At 34.6% G+C, this 16464-nt stretch overlaps 1 protein-coding gene across 2 annotated transcripts in view; it reads right to left on the bottom strand.

Moving 5' to 3' along the window:
- The window catches only part of COL4A5 (collagen type IV alpha 5 chain), a 225760-nt gene that overhangs the window by 58281 nt on the left and 151015 nt on the right, over positions 1 to 16464 (bottom strand). For both annotated transcript variants that reach the window (XM_014854622.3, XM_070502136.1), the window contains exons 30-36: positions 12539 to 12652; positions 7372 to 7539; positions 6626 to 6715; positions 5998 to 6147; positions 4202 to 4300; positions 2732 to 2821; positions 2177 to 2316 (exon numbers count right to left, since the gene is read on the bottom strand). In XM_014854622.3, coding sequence (XP_014710108.2) covers positions 2177 to 2316; positions 2732 to 2821; positions 4202 to 4300; positions 5998 to 6147; positions 6626 to 6715; positions 7372 to 7539; positions 12539 to 12652 — 851 coding nt within the window. The remainder of the gene's footprint in view (positions 1 to 2176; positions 2317 to 2731; positions 2822 to 4201; positions 4301 to 5997; positions 6148 to 6625; positions 6716 to 7371; positions 7540 to 12538; positions 12653 to 16464) is intronic.

Here is a 16464-nt window from a genome sequence, read left to right as displayed (position 1 = left end):
AACAACCTGATTAAAAAATGGGCAGAGGACCTGATTAAACATTTTTCCAAAGAAGACATACAGATGGCTAACAGGTACATGAAAGGATGTTCAACGTCACTAATTATCAGGGGAACGCAAATCAAAATTACAATGAGACATCACATCACACATTTTAGATTGGCTATTATCAAAAAGACAAGAAATAACAAGTGTTGAAGAGGATGCGGAGAAAACGGAACCCTTGTAAACAGCTGGTCAGAATGCAAATTGGTGCAGCCACTATGGAAAAGAGTATTCAGATTCATCAAAAATAGAACTATCATATGATCTAGCTATTCCACTTCTGTGTAGTCATTCAAGGAAAACGAAAACACTAATTTGAAAAGATATATTCACTCCTATGTTCACTGCAGCATTATTTCCAATAGCCAAGAAATGGAAACAGCCCAAGTGTCTATCAATGGATGAATGGATAAAGAAGACACGGAATATACATACAATTAAATACTACTCAGCCATAATAAAGAAGGAAATCTTGCCATTTTTGACAACATGGATGGACCTTGAGGGTATTATGCTAAGTGAAATAGGGCAGATGGAGAAAGACAAATACCATATGATTTCACTTACACATGGAATCTAAAAAAAACCAAATGAACAAACAAAACAAAACAAAAACAAACTCATAGATACACAGAACAGATTGGTGGTTACCAGAGAGGAAGGGGGTTATGGGGTGGGTGAAATGGGTGAAGGGGCTCATTTGCATAGTGATGGATGGTAACCAAACTTATGGTGATGATCACTTTGTAGTGTATACAAATATCAAATTATAATGTTGTACACCTGAAACTTATACAATGTTATATATTAATTTTACCTCAATAAAAAGAATAATGTACAATGACAAAGAAAATTGTCTAAGACACATTGAATAAAGAAAGATTAAAAGATATGTGATAAAGCAACATACAGAATAGTGTGTTCTATGACTCTACATACATACAATGCATAGAAAAACCAAAATTCTGTGAGTGTGTGTGTGTATACATATATATATAAAATATGTAGAGGAAGTGATTCAAATATACACACCAACTATTAACAGTGGCTCTCTATGGGGAAGTGAATAGAATAAAGAAGAGATGTTCTGAAGAAGATTTTCACTTTTATCCTTGATATGCCTGTATTATTATTTTAATAAAAATATGTATTCATGCAGTATTGATAAAATTTAAATAGAATAGGAAAAAATTAAAGTTCATTTCAATAAACTTTACATTGTTAAACCGCAATTAATATGCAGAAACTTCTCTTGATTATCTTTTATGATACGTTGATCGACCAAGGCAATCAAACTATATTCTTTCTGTATACCATTAAAAAGAAATTATCTTTAAAATATTATTCAGTAAATTCTTATCTCAGTGGCAATTTTCACTAATTCCATGGAAGTAGAGTTACACAATTCCTTTTCTAATACTCCCTAGCTTTGTGCTCTAAATGAATGATTAAAACAATGTTATAAGACAAACAATTGACTGGGAGAAAATAATTGCAACATGTATAATAGACAACGGATGCATCTCCACTAGCTATAAAATACTTTTACAAATCAGTAAGAGTTGTTATCTTTTCACATGGACCTAAGCACTTATCAAATATTTGTTGACCACAATGATTCTAAAACAAGTTCTAAATTTGATTGCTTGAGAAACAAAAACAAAGTTTTCACATTGACCAGAGGCATAGAGAGATATGTAAAACTGTTTTTAGGGAATTACCTTAGATATGCGGTTAAGAATATTACTGAACTTTCATTAATTACAGAAGTTACTTTATTTATAAGTCTACACAAATTAGTTAGTAGTAATAATAGGACAAAGACCAACAATTCCATCACTAAAAAGGGAAAAGAAAATCAAAACTAGGCAGAAATATACTTTTGGTTTACCAAAACATACTCAGAGATTAAGATAGAGGGAAAACAGAGGAATCAGAAAGATTTCCCCCATTTTTAGACTGGCTGAAAACCCTAGAACATATCTTCTGACAATATCAGAGAAAAGAGGAATTAATTTCTTGCCCATAATATACCATGTCATTCTATACTTTGTTTAAAGAAGAATTAGGAACAAGCACAGTATCAAAGAAAAGTCACATTTGCTCAGGCATATGCCTAGAGTAGGATTACCTTTGGGCCAGGAAGACCAGGAAGACCAATGCCTGAAACACCAGGATCACCTTTTTCTCCTTTCTGTCCAGGTAATCCTGGGGTGCCAGGTTGTCCAGGAATTCCAGGAGATCCAGGAGACCCTTTCACACCCTGAGGGCCTGCCAAAAACATGTAACATGCAATATTTTACAAAATATACTTTATTCATGGTGTATCTATGATGCATATGACCAAGCAAAAAGATTTTAAAAAAGAACTCTGAAAATTCTGTTATATAATAATGAGCTTTACAACCAGGATTATATAAAAGCCTATTTTTTAAGGAAGTCTAAGTGAAAGGGGTACAGCTGGGGAAAAGACATAAGTTTGTGAATTCTTACTTTTAAGGTTTCTAAAACTTTGTCCCTTAATTCCTATTTCAAATATTTGTGTAATGAGAGAGCTCTACCCACTAATTACCTTAGATATTGTCTCAGTTTGATTCTATCAAGATCAGTCTCTTTGCTGGTAAGAAAGATAGTGAACCATCTTCCATTAATGGGACTAAATATCTGGGAGATTTTAAACACTCACCTGGAAAACCCATATCACCTATGTTTCCTTTAAGTCCAGGAGGTCCTGTAAGTCCTGGCGTCCCAGGGGGACCAGGGTTACCCTTGGGGCCTAGAAAAGTCAAATTGGTAAAATTAAGACAAGTCAGCAATATTGAAGTTGCTTGGTTTCTTGCAATGGGTCATAATCATAATTAAAATGCAAGTATGGGCTTGGATGGATCAAATCTTAATATGTGATTAAGTTCCAAGGATCTAATTCAGCATAAAACAGGCAAGAGGTACCTAAGAAATCTTCTTAGGAAAATATTACAATATAATCGTGGTAATAGAGGTCTCCTATTACAAATTTATTTTAAGAACACAAGAATTTTGCCAGGACACTTTGTTCCTTGCTTTAAAACAATCCCAGTCGCCTGAAGTCCTATTTGTTGTATGTACGCAACTACCCTTATTGCATTTCTCACAGATAAATCCAATATAATGAGTCTGTTTTCAAAAGATTCAGAAGTGGCTTTCCTATGTAGAGCCTGACTATGTGAGACCAGGAAGAGGAAAGTGGTTACCTGTCATGATGTACCTCCAGTTTGTTACGCCAGGGATAGATAGGGGTTGATGGGGAGGGGTACTGGATTTTCACCCCTAACAGTCATGGTTGCTCTGTTTACACATTTTTCCCAGAACTTAGGTGCCTGAGCTCTGTGGTATCACTTACGTATTTTCCAAGGACCAAAATGTTGCCTTAAACATTTATTTATTTTTTTCTTTCACACTGATTTCCAACTTGGGGAAGAGAACACTGAAGATATGAAGTATAGAAAAGGAGAGAATTTCTCTTTCCAACTACACCAAGGCAATGTAGTGCAGAGTCTAGAATAGAACAGCTGACCTAAAGGGATCTTATGACAATGGGAACCAGAAGCTCTTTATTCCTTAGGGGCCCAATTTAAAAAAATGGCTTAAGAAGCAGCATGAAAGAGTTTTATTAGAAATTATAAAAATCCACGTTGACTATAAGGGTGATTAACGCTGTAACAGACTACCAGGGCAGGTTGTGACATTTTCATTCCTAGAAAATTTTCAAGATAGAATCTGCAGCCATCTGTTTTACATGGTTTAATGACTGACTTGTTTGAAGGAAAGAACTGGAAAAGGTGAATTCTTCTTCTACCAGATAATTGCCTTATTTACATATGTTGCAATGTATGTAAATAAAACACAGTACTTTACTTGGATGGACTTCTGATTCTATGTATATTCTGTTGCCACAAAAGAAGAAATTGAGCAAAGTAAAATATCCTACAAATCTTGCTTGTTGACACTTGGGCCAAATGGCAACATTTTTGCTAAGGGAGAGCTCCATATCTTAGTAGCTACCCAAGCATATTGTCATGACCAGATCCAAAACATCATCACACATGATAAATACATAATTACTTTTCCAGGGTTCAGGATGAGCTATCCAATTGCTATGGGGGTCTATCATACTTACCTGATGGTCCTGGTAATCCAGGTTGTCCACTCAGTCCAGGTTGCCCTGGGTCTCCAGGCAGACCCTGGTAACCTTTTGGCCCTGAAATTCCAGGAGTACCTTCCAAGGATGAGTACAAGAAAGACAAGTTAGGCTGATATCATTAATCCATTAAATGAATTTGATCAAGCAAGCTACCCAAATTCTGAACTATGATGAAAATACAGGAACCAGTGATATTCTGATATAGTATGAACCAATAGCACTGGATTCATACTAAAATCCTCCACCTTTTTTTAGCTGCTGTTAAGAAATGCAGAGAACTCAATAACTAAGTCACTTTCCTCTTTAGGCCTCCATTTCTTACACCGTAAAATGAAGGAATTGGGGCAAATTATCTCTAGGCTCTCTCTTAGATTCTACAACTATTTTTAATACCCCTAATTTAGAGGCAAGTATAGTTTACTGCCTCTAATTTACAGAAGGCATAATTGAAAGAGAAGTCTTGCAAGGAGTAAGTCAAGAAAGATACCTCATTTTAGCAATAATAAAAAATTAGGTGGCTCTGCTTCTTTCGTGACTACATATGAAACTACAGTAATGTCGTAAACTCTTTTTTGAGGAAAAATCCCAAGTCCTGCTCATAAGGAAACGTGTAACATCTGTACACACACACACACACACACACACACACACACATGAACTGCCAATATTAATGGTTACAACACAAAAAGAGCCACAAATTTTACTATAAGCTGCAAACAAGCATAGCTAGTTTTAAAGTCCCAAGTTGTTTGAAAGGTTATTCTGTATAGATTGAATTGTAAGTGCTTTATTTATTAATTTGTGCTTATCCATATTTTCTGATGCTTTGTTATGAATATGTGATGCTTCTATAAAAAGAAAAAAGAACTTTTTTATTCAAAAAATCATTGCTATACTTCATACATTATGTGCTTCTAATAAAACAACTATAATAACACAGTTGTTCCCTAGACCCACTTTCAGCTATCTCCCCCAGGGCTGAGTTTGGCTGTTCATAGTCCAATACTTGTGTATTCTGCCAAAGTAGAATAACAATGAACTGTATCTAAAAGCCAAGTATGATATGGATGTGAAAACCCTGCAGAGTTACAATGTACCACTCATCCCTATCTGGTTTCAAGGGAAAAAAATTTAAAGAATCAGCAAATTTCCCAAACACTGAAATCTGTTCTTTAAGTGATTCTATTTATACACCCTTTTCTCTCGACCATTATTCTTTTTTTAAAAAAATACATTTTTATCTATTTGTTTTTGAGGAAGACTGGCCCTGAGCTAACATCTGCTGTCAATTCTCCTTTTTTTGCTGAGAAAGACTGGTCCTGAGCTAACATCCATGCCCATCTTCCTCTACTTTATATGTGGGACCCCTGCCACTGTATGGCTTGACAAGTGGTGCATAGGTCTGCACCCGGAATCCAAACCAGCAAACCCTGGGCCACCGAAGGGGAACATATGAACTTAAGCGCTGCGCCACCGGACTAGCCCCCTCAATCATTATTCTATACTACTTCCTGGAAGGCCTGAAAGTGACTGTCTAAGTCTATTTTAACACCTCATGGCTGTGATAGATAAACTATTAAGAAAATATTCAAACAAAAGTTGATCAGTGAAATAGTGCAAATCAAGTGAAAATTAATTTTCATTACCAAAATTTGATGCATCTAAGTGCCTTTTGGTGATGAATCCTGGACTACAAATCACTTTTCATGCCATTAAAAATTAAACTTCAGATATACCAGGAATCACATTCATAAATAAATGCATTCACTCACCTGGTAAGCCAGGGTCCCCCTTCTCTCCTTTTAAGCCCAGCAGATCTGGATCCATTGGTCCAGGAGGGCCTGGAAGGCCAGGCTCTCCTTTACCACCTTTCACTCCTGCAGGGCCAGGAGGTCCTGGCTGACCCTGTAAACCGTCATCACCTAAAACCAACATGTGTGGGGAAGACACAACAGATCAGATTCATTCATCCAGGATTAATGCATACAAAGATTATCCATACGTTCCATAGTTGGGTAGGCTGCTGACCACCCAAAACATTTATGCACCTTGGTTATTGTCTATGAATAACTTGAACTCACATATATTTTTACACTCAAATAATAATATCTCTTTCTTCTGGGATTCTTTGACAATTACAGAGACTGTAAAAAACTTATCAAAATGTAAACCCTGTATTTTGTTATTTTGAGCTAAGCATTTACCGTGTTTCATGGTATCCAAACCAAGCATGCCACCAAATTGAAAACAGGACCTATTTAAATGCTACGTCACATAGAAACAAAATACAAGTAAGCATTGTTCATTTTAAAGCAGTCAAATAAAAATATTCCAAATTTACATAAAGCAATGTTTAATTTTCACTCTTAGACGCATCTGTCAGCAAACTCTGAACATTACCTTTGAGACCAGGAACACCACTCCTGCCAGGAATTCCCAAAGGTCCTGGTGGGCCTGGAGGTCCCATCATACCCATTTCACCTTTGGCACCTTTGAAGAATATCAACAAGTAACTTTTACCTTTCCTTGACCTTGGAAAGATAAATGATAAGTTTTAAGATATCAACTGGAAAACTATTGAGGGTTGAGAGGGAAGCTACTAAGTTTTACCCTTCTCAACTATTGTAAACTTAGTGATCACTATTGTCAACATCCATGAATAAAAAGACTCACTGGGAAGCTAATCTCCAAAGATGGCCCTCCAATGAACCACACTTCGGATAATGCACTACGGATAATGAGGTACCATGTGAAGAGACCAAGGAACACTCAGGTGTCAGATAAGTGCCATCTTGGAAGTAGATCCTTCACCACTAACCACTCCATCTGGTGCCATGTGGATGAGAGATAGATGACCCCATCAAGTCATCACTTACTTCCTGACCCACAAAATCTTGAGCAAAATAAAAAGGTTGATTTAGGTCGTTAAACTTTGGGGTCATTTGTTATACAGCAATATACAACTGGAACTCTCACAGAAAAAAAGTCTAATGCAAATAGCAAAGTGGGTTTCTTGCAATCAGACATTTAACACTTTTCCTTAAGAGAGAATGTCAATTCAGAAAAGTACAGGAGAATAATATACCAGAATCATATTAATTTGAATTTCCTAAATCCAAAACCAGAGAAAACCTTAAACAAATTACCTGGAAAGCCAGAGGCACCTGCTTTTCCTGGGAGCCCTGGTGATCCTGGGGGTCCCATAGGACCAGGCGCTCCGGGGAGTCCTGGACTGCCTCTCTCACCAGGGGGTCCTGGAACATCAAATCCAGGAGGCCCTGGATCTCCCTTCTCTCCTGGTATTCCATGCAAGCCTAGTTAATACATCAATATTAACAAGTATTGAAGCAGTTTTAAGAGATGTATCTGATTATTTTTCTAGCAAACATGTGATAGAATCCTGTGTATAACAAAACGAATAGTGAATTAGAGATACTTTTGGCATCGTGCACATAAAATTACCTAACAATCAAACTTTAGGATTTTTCAAGCATGTTTCTCTAAGAAAGTGCTTCTCAAACTATTTTTGGTGAAAGACTAATTTTTTCTTAATTCCTAGTCCATCATGGACTAATATTTTTAATAAAATACAGTAAAAATTACTAAAAACTAAAATAAAACACCAAAGGCATACAAAACACAAGCCTACTGTTTGACTATTGTATTTAACAAATATAATTACACTGTCAAATTGCTATAAAGGTTTCTAAATGCTTACTCTCAATTTCTTCTAATTCCAATGCAGACTGGTAACAAACAGTTTGTGATTCGACACTGGTCCGTTGACCATGCTTGGATTTGCATTCCTCTACCGTATTATGAATTATTGGGATATGTTTCCATAATCCATAAAAATGATTAATTACTGAATAAGTCAGTTACATGGACCCTCTTGACTTGTTTTGCCTTTGTTTTACATGTTGTTTTAATAAGACATTACCCTTAATTTTTGCTGTTAACTTTTGTTTCTTGGTATTCCAACCAGGATTTTACAGAAAAAGTACGACATCGCCAAAATATTTAACCTTAGTAAGTCTCTGTAAAATTGAACTACTCCAAAAAACAAGATGGTTAAAAAAGAATACATTTAGGGAAAAGAATTAAACTACAAACATGGTGCAAGTTCCGACTCCAATACCTATCAGTTATGTGACTTAGTGAGTCACTTAATGTCGTTGGTCCTCATCTGTTAAATAGGGATATGCGGTAACTGACTGGAAGCTGGGGGCTGAGCCAGGTGACCATTCCAAGTGTCCCTTCAACAATAAGATCTGATTTTATTGTTGAAGATTCATAGGCAATTATTTTTATAAGAGAGTAAGATGCTGGGATTTGAAGTTCTGTTAGATGTTATATACCAGCATGTCCTTAAACTGATAAAATTCAATTTGAAGATTAGAGAATTCCATTTAGTTGGCACAGTGGTGGTGGTTCCAATGCTGCCATTTCAAAGCAAAATACTATAAAAAGGAAAGAGAGATTTTATATTATTATATTTGCGAAGTATGATGAGATACCTAATAATGAGCACTATTATAGCTCTACATGGATCACTGCCTGTTGTTATATTATAGCCCAAGTAGTTTTTTAATAGCTGAGTTTTCAAGATAACTAATTTGTCCTTTGAAATATGGTTCAAGAGAACAGTTCTACAAAATAATGAAAAGAAATCAAAGACTTAAATCTGGAAAAATCTGTTTGTTTTCCAAGTTGAAAGTTTTACTTTAAGATATGGCTTTTGAGAAAGAACTACAGTACCTGGTAGACCTGAAGTTCAAGAGGCAGGGAGTTACAGTTCAGCAGCAAGATGAGCCACCCAAGCAGAAGCAAGTTGCAAAAAGATTCATCAGGTTAGGAAACAAAACTAAGCATGTAAAGATTAGAACAAAAAAATCTACAAATAGAAGTTATTAGATATTGATTCTCTACTATGATATATTAGTAATGGGTAAAGAAACTTATTTTAGGCATTCACTCAGATTTTCATATAGCATATTCTATAAATCAAATGTATTTGCCAATAGAGACACAATAAAACATTTGCATTCACAAAATTAATACTTTTTGATTAAGATCAGCTTTATGCTCTTGTTTATCTCTGATCTTTATATTGCTTTGAATAACCATTTTGGAATTTAAGCTCCGAAAGGTTAGTGAGAATTTAAAAATTAATTTGATTTTATATTATAACAGGTTATGGAAAAGAGAACTCAATAATTATTAGTGGATGACTATGATTAAACAACCTACATGTACTAGGCAAGGATTTCTTTCTTCATTGCTATTAGTAGTAGCAGTAACAGATATTATGCTGCACTTTCCACAGAATAGATCTTTTCCACGAATACTGTCAGGAATAGACATCCTGGTAAAATCCAGGATAAAGCAAGTCAATATAAATTCAAAAGCTCTGCTGAATCTCCTTACACAATAACAAGAATTATATGGATATATCTATAGAAGCTAAGCACATTAGGGATGTATAGAGGTTCCAAATTTATTGGCAGCCAAATGGAACCAGTTAACGGAAAAAAAGGGAAAATTTCAAAAACGTATATTATCTGTGAGAACTTCACACACACACACTGCCCAAGGGTTTTATAGCCAAAAAAAGTTAGAAAACTATATAATGTGCTCTCCATCTATGAAAATGACACGACTAATTCCTTGTTTCTTTGATTCACATTAGTAGTGATGAGCTTGAACTGATTCAGGCATGCCTTTTTTCCTTAGACTGGGCAAGCATTACAACACATTTGGCTCAGGATAGGGTATGACCTGTGGGCATGGAATTGCGTATGTTTAAGTGATCTCTAAAAAGATTCACTAAAGTAGTAATCTTCTCACTAATAGCCAGATCAAATAACAAGAATCAACAACTTCCATTTCTGCCTAGGTTACTAGAGCATTGGAGGAAATGCATTTTGCTTCTTGTCCCTGAGCATTTTTTCTTTTATTTCCCTGCTGTCAAATGAGGAATTGATATTCAACAGGTCCTTAATTCATAAACAAGCATTACACTGTATAGCCTGCCTTGGGAAAGAGAATGACAAATAGTAAAGCTTAATTAAATAAGAGTAGAAAACTGGAGTCAAAAGAAAAGCTCAAAAAGTATAATGCGAAAACTTTACACTGGAGAGATGACGATATAGAATACTTTGCATTAAGTTTTCTATTGTAAATTAAACACAGCAAGTATATTAAATAAGCTTCTTATTTAAAAAAATGGTAGGTAGAATTTCAGTCATGTGGTATAAGTCAAGTGTATCAAGATATTAGTAATAGCCTTGCTGATCGCCCACTTATTAAAATGTATGAACAGAAATTATTAAAATGTATGAGCAGAAATTATGATATTTTTGAAATGGGCTAAGATAACATTCCGCTTTGGTGATAGAAATAAAATTTACTTAAAAAGTGAGTACAGTCATGCACCACATAACGACGTTTTGGTCAACAACAGACTGCATATACGATGCTGGTCCCATAAGATTAGTACCATATAGCCCAGGTGTGTAGTAGGCTATTTCATCTAGGTTTGTGTAAGTACACTCTATGATGTTCACAGAATGACGAAATCACCTAATGACACAGTTCTCAGAACGGATCCCTGTCGTTAGGCAACGCACGACTGTTTATGCAGTTAGTTTCAAACACAAACTGTGGTCCATCCTGTGGTTAAAAAAAACTGTGATTTGAGAACATTCTGTATTAATCAGAGTGCATTCAATACATTGTCATGCCAGTTGCTATTAACATCGTTTGTTTGTTGAGCCATATTAGTTAAGATCTTGAATTCTAAAGCAAAGTATACATTTACAGAAGAAAAAGAAGCACCGATACTTTTCCCTTTGCCCAACCTATCTAGATTTTATAAACCAATATATCTCAATATCTATCAGTCAAAAAGAGAGAGAGAGAACATTAGATGAACCAAACATTGTAGAGCATTAGCTAAATTTGAAAAAGTGTAAAGCACAAATAAATGTATTTTTATTTTGTTCAGATTGGTTATTTTGCCCAGCTGCGATTTAAGAATTCAAAATGCTTCCAAAACCTCATGCAATTTTGGGAAATAAAAGAAATGACAAAACACAACAGAAATGATAAATTCATTTTAGCCACCTTTGTGGAACAACAGGCCAAGACTATAATGGCCAAACCTAAATATTAATTGTTTTTTCTCAAGATCTCTCTGCTATGCTAGTTGGACAGAATGGTTTGTTTCATGAGCCTTGAAACAGATACTTTATAACAACCTGGTTCAAAGCAACACTAAGTTTTCTTATTTTTAAATCACTAGTAACAAGTTACGGGCTATAAAAAAAAGTGACAATGTTCCATAAAATAAATTTTTTAAATAGGACATAAAAATAATCTTTACTTTCCATGGTTTTTATATTGTTAATCAGTGTTTCTAGATTTTTAGCATAATAACTAAGAAAATACCTACTGCCATTTAAGGTCAGAAAATATATTTCCGTTGTTTCAAAATCAATCTATGTCAATCTGAACTGTGTGCTTAAGTCATCTGATGCATTCATGTAAATTAAAGAATGATTAAATGTTGCATATTTGTTTTATTTTTATGAATTATTACAGTGCTTTGAAAAAACATAATGTTGGCCCAAGAGTGGTCCTTAGTGTGCCTGTCTACATTAAGTAAAAAGAATTAACATCACTAGATGGCTCAGAATCCATAAACTCGAGTGAGCTCTCACACAAATGTAGAAGAACCATATGATTCGATATAAGGTTACAAGCTGACAAAACATTTTTGTGTAGTCATATAAAAAAATTTAGAGTACTTATGAGTTGCAAAGTGATTGCTGATTTAGGGGCAAAAGAGGAAAAAATTCAACTCACTTAATAAATATTTAAAAAAAGAAATGAGAATGCCTAAAATATATTTTTAACAGAACGTTTTTAACTCTAGTTCTCATGTGCTAAGAAATGTTAAGAGGTTCCACAGACAAAGGTCTATCAATACTGTAGTTACTCAGGTCTGAAATGATCAGCATTAAAAGTTCTTAGGTTTGTGATTTCAAGACTCACTAGCTCAACGATTATATGCTGTGGCAACATACTGCAATCGTTAACAGATCAATTCTAAATGAACAGGGAGGAGAAATATCAGGGATTAAAATAGCTCTTATGCTGTGATCTGTACTTTTTCACTTTTACAAAACTATACAAGTAGATATGTTACCTCTCAAATCTGTTTTCTGGAAAACGTAGGTTACACTTTATTGATGAACTAACCAACTTCTATATAATGAGTGTTACAAAAATGCACATTTACTCCAATCTTACCAGGTTGGCCTATTGGTCCAGGAATCCCCGGTGGCCCTGGTGGTCCCTGAACACCTATTCCTGGTAGCCCAGGAGGTCCCATTGGCCCAGGTTGTCCATTTGGTCCAATGTCACCTTTAAGAAATAAATGTAGTTTAGATCTTAAAAACAACAACAGTTGAGTCACTAGTCCTTAGGAACCACTATACTCATGTGAAAAGACATATCATATTAAGCAGGGATCTTGAAAAGCTATCCATTCATTAAGGGAGAAAAGTAGGCACAAGTACCCAGAGCAGATGATAGGGAATCCATTAAAAGTTACAGACTTGTAATTTAACTTATGATGAACACTCAAATTCAGTACTTAAATCAACTTCACAAAATATTACACACCACACATTTCTTTTACTTGCAACTCATCTTGGGCAAGTATTTATTTATATGTTTAAAATATATTTTCAAATTAACTTATTTTAAGGTAGATAACCTTTAACATCTTCCTATTTACTAACTTGGGCCTATGGCCTATAAAAATGCTCAAGCCTCTCCCATCATTAGTAAAACATTTCTTTGACCTTAGAAACTTCACTGTCTCTCTATCTTCTGTCTGTCCCTCTTACTTTAAAAAATTTATATATACTAAAATTCACTCTTTTTAATGTACACCTTGATGAGTTTTGACAAATGTATATAGTCACATAATCACCATCAAAATCAAGACATTGAAGATAAACATAGATATTGTTCCATCACCTAAAAGACTCTCTGTGCCTGGTTGGAGTCAAACCCTCCCCACACCCTAATTCTCTGGCAACTGCTGATCTATTTTACATGTTATAGTTTTTCCCTTTCCAGAATATCATATAAATGCAATCATACAGTATGTAGCCTTTTGAGTATGTCTTCTTTCACTTAACATAATGCATGGAGATTCACCCATGTTGTTGTATGTATCAGTAGTTTGTTACTTTTTATTGCTGGATAAGATTACATTATGTGAATATGCCATGATTTGTTCATCTCTTCACCAGCTGAAGGACATTTGGGCTGTTTCCAGTTCTTGTTGATTATAAATAAAGCTGCTATGAATATTGACTTACAGGTTTTTATGTGAAGGTTTACCTTTTTCTTGGATAAATAACTAGGTGTGGGATTGCCGGGTGAGTGTGGTAAGGGTATGTTTAATGCTATACAAAACTGACAAACTGTTTTTCAAAGTGGCTGTACCATTTTGCATTTCAAATAGCAATATATGAAAGTTCTAGTTACTATGTATGCTTGGCAGCACTTAGTATTGTCAGTCTTCCTTCTTTTTTGAAGCCTGTTCCGATAGGACAGGAAGTAGTATCTCCTTGTAGTTTTTCCTCACATTTCTTAGATGACTAATTACATTGATAATTTTCACATGTGCCTATTAGCCATTCAGATATCTTCTTTGGTGAAGTATCTGTTCAAATCTTTTGCTTATATTTCCAATTATATTCTTTAAATTTGGTTGTTTATTATTGACTTTTGAGAGTTCTTCATATATTCTGGTTATAAGTCCTTTGTCAGACAAATGATATGAAAGTACATTTCATTTTAATGAAGTCCAACTTATCAATTTTTTTCTTTTATGGATCATTCTTTTGGTGTTGTATCTCACAACTCTTTGCCTAACCTATAATCACACAGATTTTCTCCTATGCTTTTGTCTAAAACAAGGTACAATAAAATACTGCTCGTGGGCTATTTGACCTGTAGGCCTGATTTTGAACTGCTTCTGAGCTAAGAATGGTTTCTGTATTTCTAAAGGTTGTAAAAAAAAAGTTTATGTGACAGAAACCAAAGGTGGCCCACAAAGACTAAAATAATTACTATCTGGCCCTTTATAGAAAATGTTTGCCTGCCTCTGTTCCAAAAGTTTTATCATTTTAGGTCTTACATTTAGGTCTACGATCCATTCTGAGTTAATTTTGCACAAGATATGAAGTATGGGTCAAGATTCATCTTTTTTTGTTTTGTTTTTGCATATGTATGTCCAACTGATTTAGGACCATTTGTTGAAAAGACTTATTTTTCTATTGAAATTGCCTTTGCATCTTTGTTAAAAATCCAATTGTGTAGGTCTATTTTTGTGCTGCTTATTATGTTCTGTTGATCTATGTGTCTGTCATTTCATGTATACCACACTATCTTAATTACTGTGGCTTTATATTAAGTTTTGAAATTAAGTACGATGAATCCTCCAACTCTGTAATTCTTTCTCAAATTGTTTTGGTTATTCCAGGTCCTTTGTTTTTCTAAATAAATTTTAGAAAAAGAAACTATTGCTGAGTTTTGCTCAGGAATATGTTCAATCTATGGATCAACAGGGAGAAAATTGAAATCTTAACAATATTGAGCCTTCCAATTTATGAACACAACATATTTTTCCATTTATTTGGATCTTTGATTTTTGTCATAAGTGTTTTCTAGTTTTCCACATACGCATTCTGCACATATTTAGTTAGAACTATACCTAAGCATTTCGTGTTATTTCATGCTATTTTAAATATCGCTTTTTTTAAAAAATTTTCATTTCTAATTATTCATTGCTAGTATATAGAAATATAGTTCATTTTTGTATATTTGCCTTGTATCCTATGATCCTACTAAATTCATTTCTTAGTTCTAGGAGTTTTTTGTACATTCCTTAAGATTTTCTATGTAGAAAATCATGTCATCTATGAATAGTTTTATTTCTGCCTTGCCAATCTGCATGCCTTTTCTTTCTTTTCCTTGCCTTGTAGCATTTCATTGCCTTATAGGATTTCCAGTAGATACTGAAAAGGAGTGGTTAGAAAGGACATCTTTGTGTTTGTTCCGTATCTTTGGCGGGGGGGGGGGGGGGGGGTGGGGGGAGCAGTCAGTCTTTCACTACTAAATATAAAGGATCAAGTTTTTTGTAAACGTCCTTTATCATGCAAAGGAAGTTCCTTTCTATTCCTAATTTTCTGAGAGTACTTTCTCAGAATGGATGTTAAATTTTGTCAAAGAATTTTCAGCATCTATTGAGATGATAATATAATTTTTCTTCTTCAGACTATTGATATAGCAAATTACACTACTTTTCAAATCAGCCTTCTATTCTGAGGATAAACCTTACTTGGTTGTAGTGTACAATCCTTTTTACATATTGTTGGATTTGATTTGCCAATATTTCCTCAAGGATTTTTACATCGATATTTATGAGAGATACCAGTCTATAGCTTTCTTTTCTTGTAATGCCTTTGTCTGGTTTTGATATCAGGGTAATGCTGGCCTCATACAATGGTTGGGAAGCAATCCATTCACTTCTATTTTTGGGAAGAGATTGTATTGAACTGGTGTTACTGATTCTTTAAATGTTTGTTAGAATTTACCAGTGATGCCATCTGGACCTAGTTTTCTTTGTTGGCAGGATTTTAACTACAAACTCACTTTCGTTTTTTTTTTTAATATTTAGCTACAAGCATATTCTTTATTTTTTAAAATTTTGATGAAGTCCTTTGTTTATTTATTGATTTAGTTTTGGTAAGGAAGATTTGCCCTGAGCTAACATCTGTGCCAATCTTCCCTTATTTTGTATGTGGGACTCCACCACAGCATGGCTTGATGAGTGATGTTTAGGTCTGCACAGGACCTGAACCTGAGAACTCCAGGCTGCCAAAGCAGAATGTGTGAACTTAACCACTATGCCACTGGGCTGGCCCCATAATCTCAATTTGTTTAATAAACACCTGGATTATCTATTTCTTCTTAAGTGAGCTTCAATAGTTTGTATCTTTCAAGAAATTCATTCATTTCCTCTAAGTTGTCAAATTTATGGGCATATAGTTATTTGTTATACTCCCTTGTTATTTTTTTAATGTCTGTAGGGTCTGTATGATGTCCCCTCTTTCATTCCTAATATTAGTATCATGTGTCTCTTCTCTTGTTTTCTT

Source organism: Equus asinus, chromosome X (assembly GCF_041296235.1).
Source record: "Equus asinus isolate D_3611 breed Donkey chromosome X, EquAss-T2T_v2, whole genome shotgun sequence".
NCBI lineage: Eukaryota > Metazoa > Chordata > Mammalia > Perissodactyla > Equidae > Equus > Equus asinus.
This window is presented reverse-complemented; position numbering and strand designations above follow the sequence as displayed.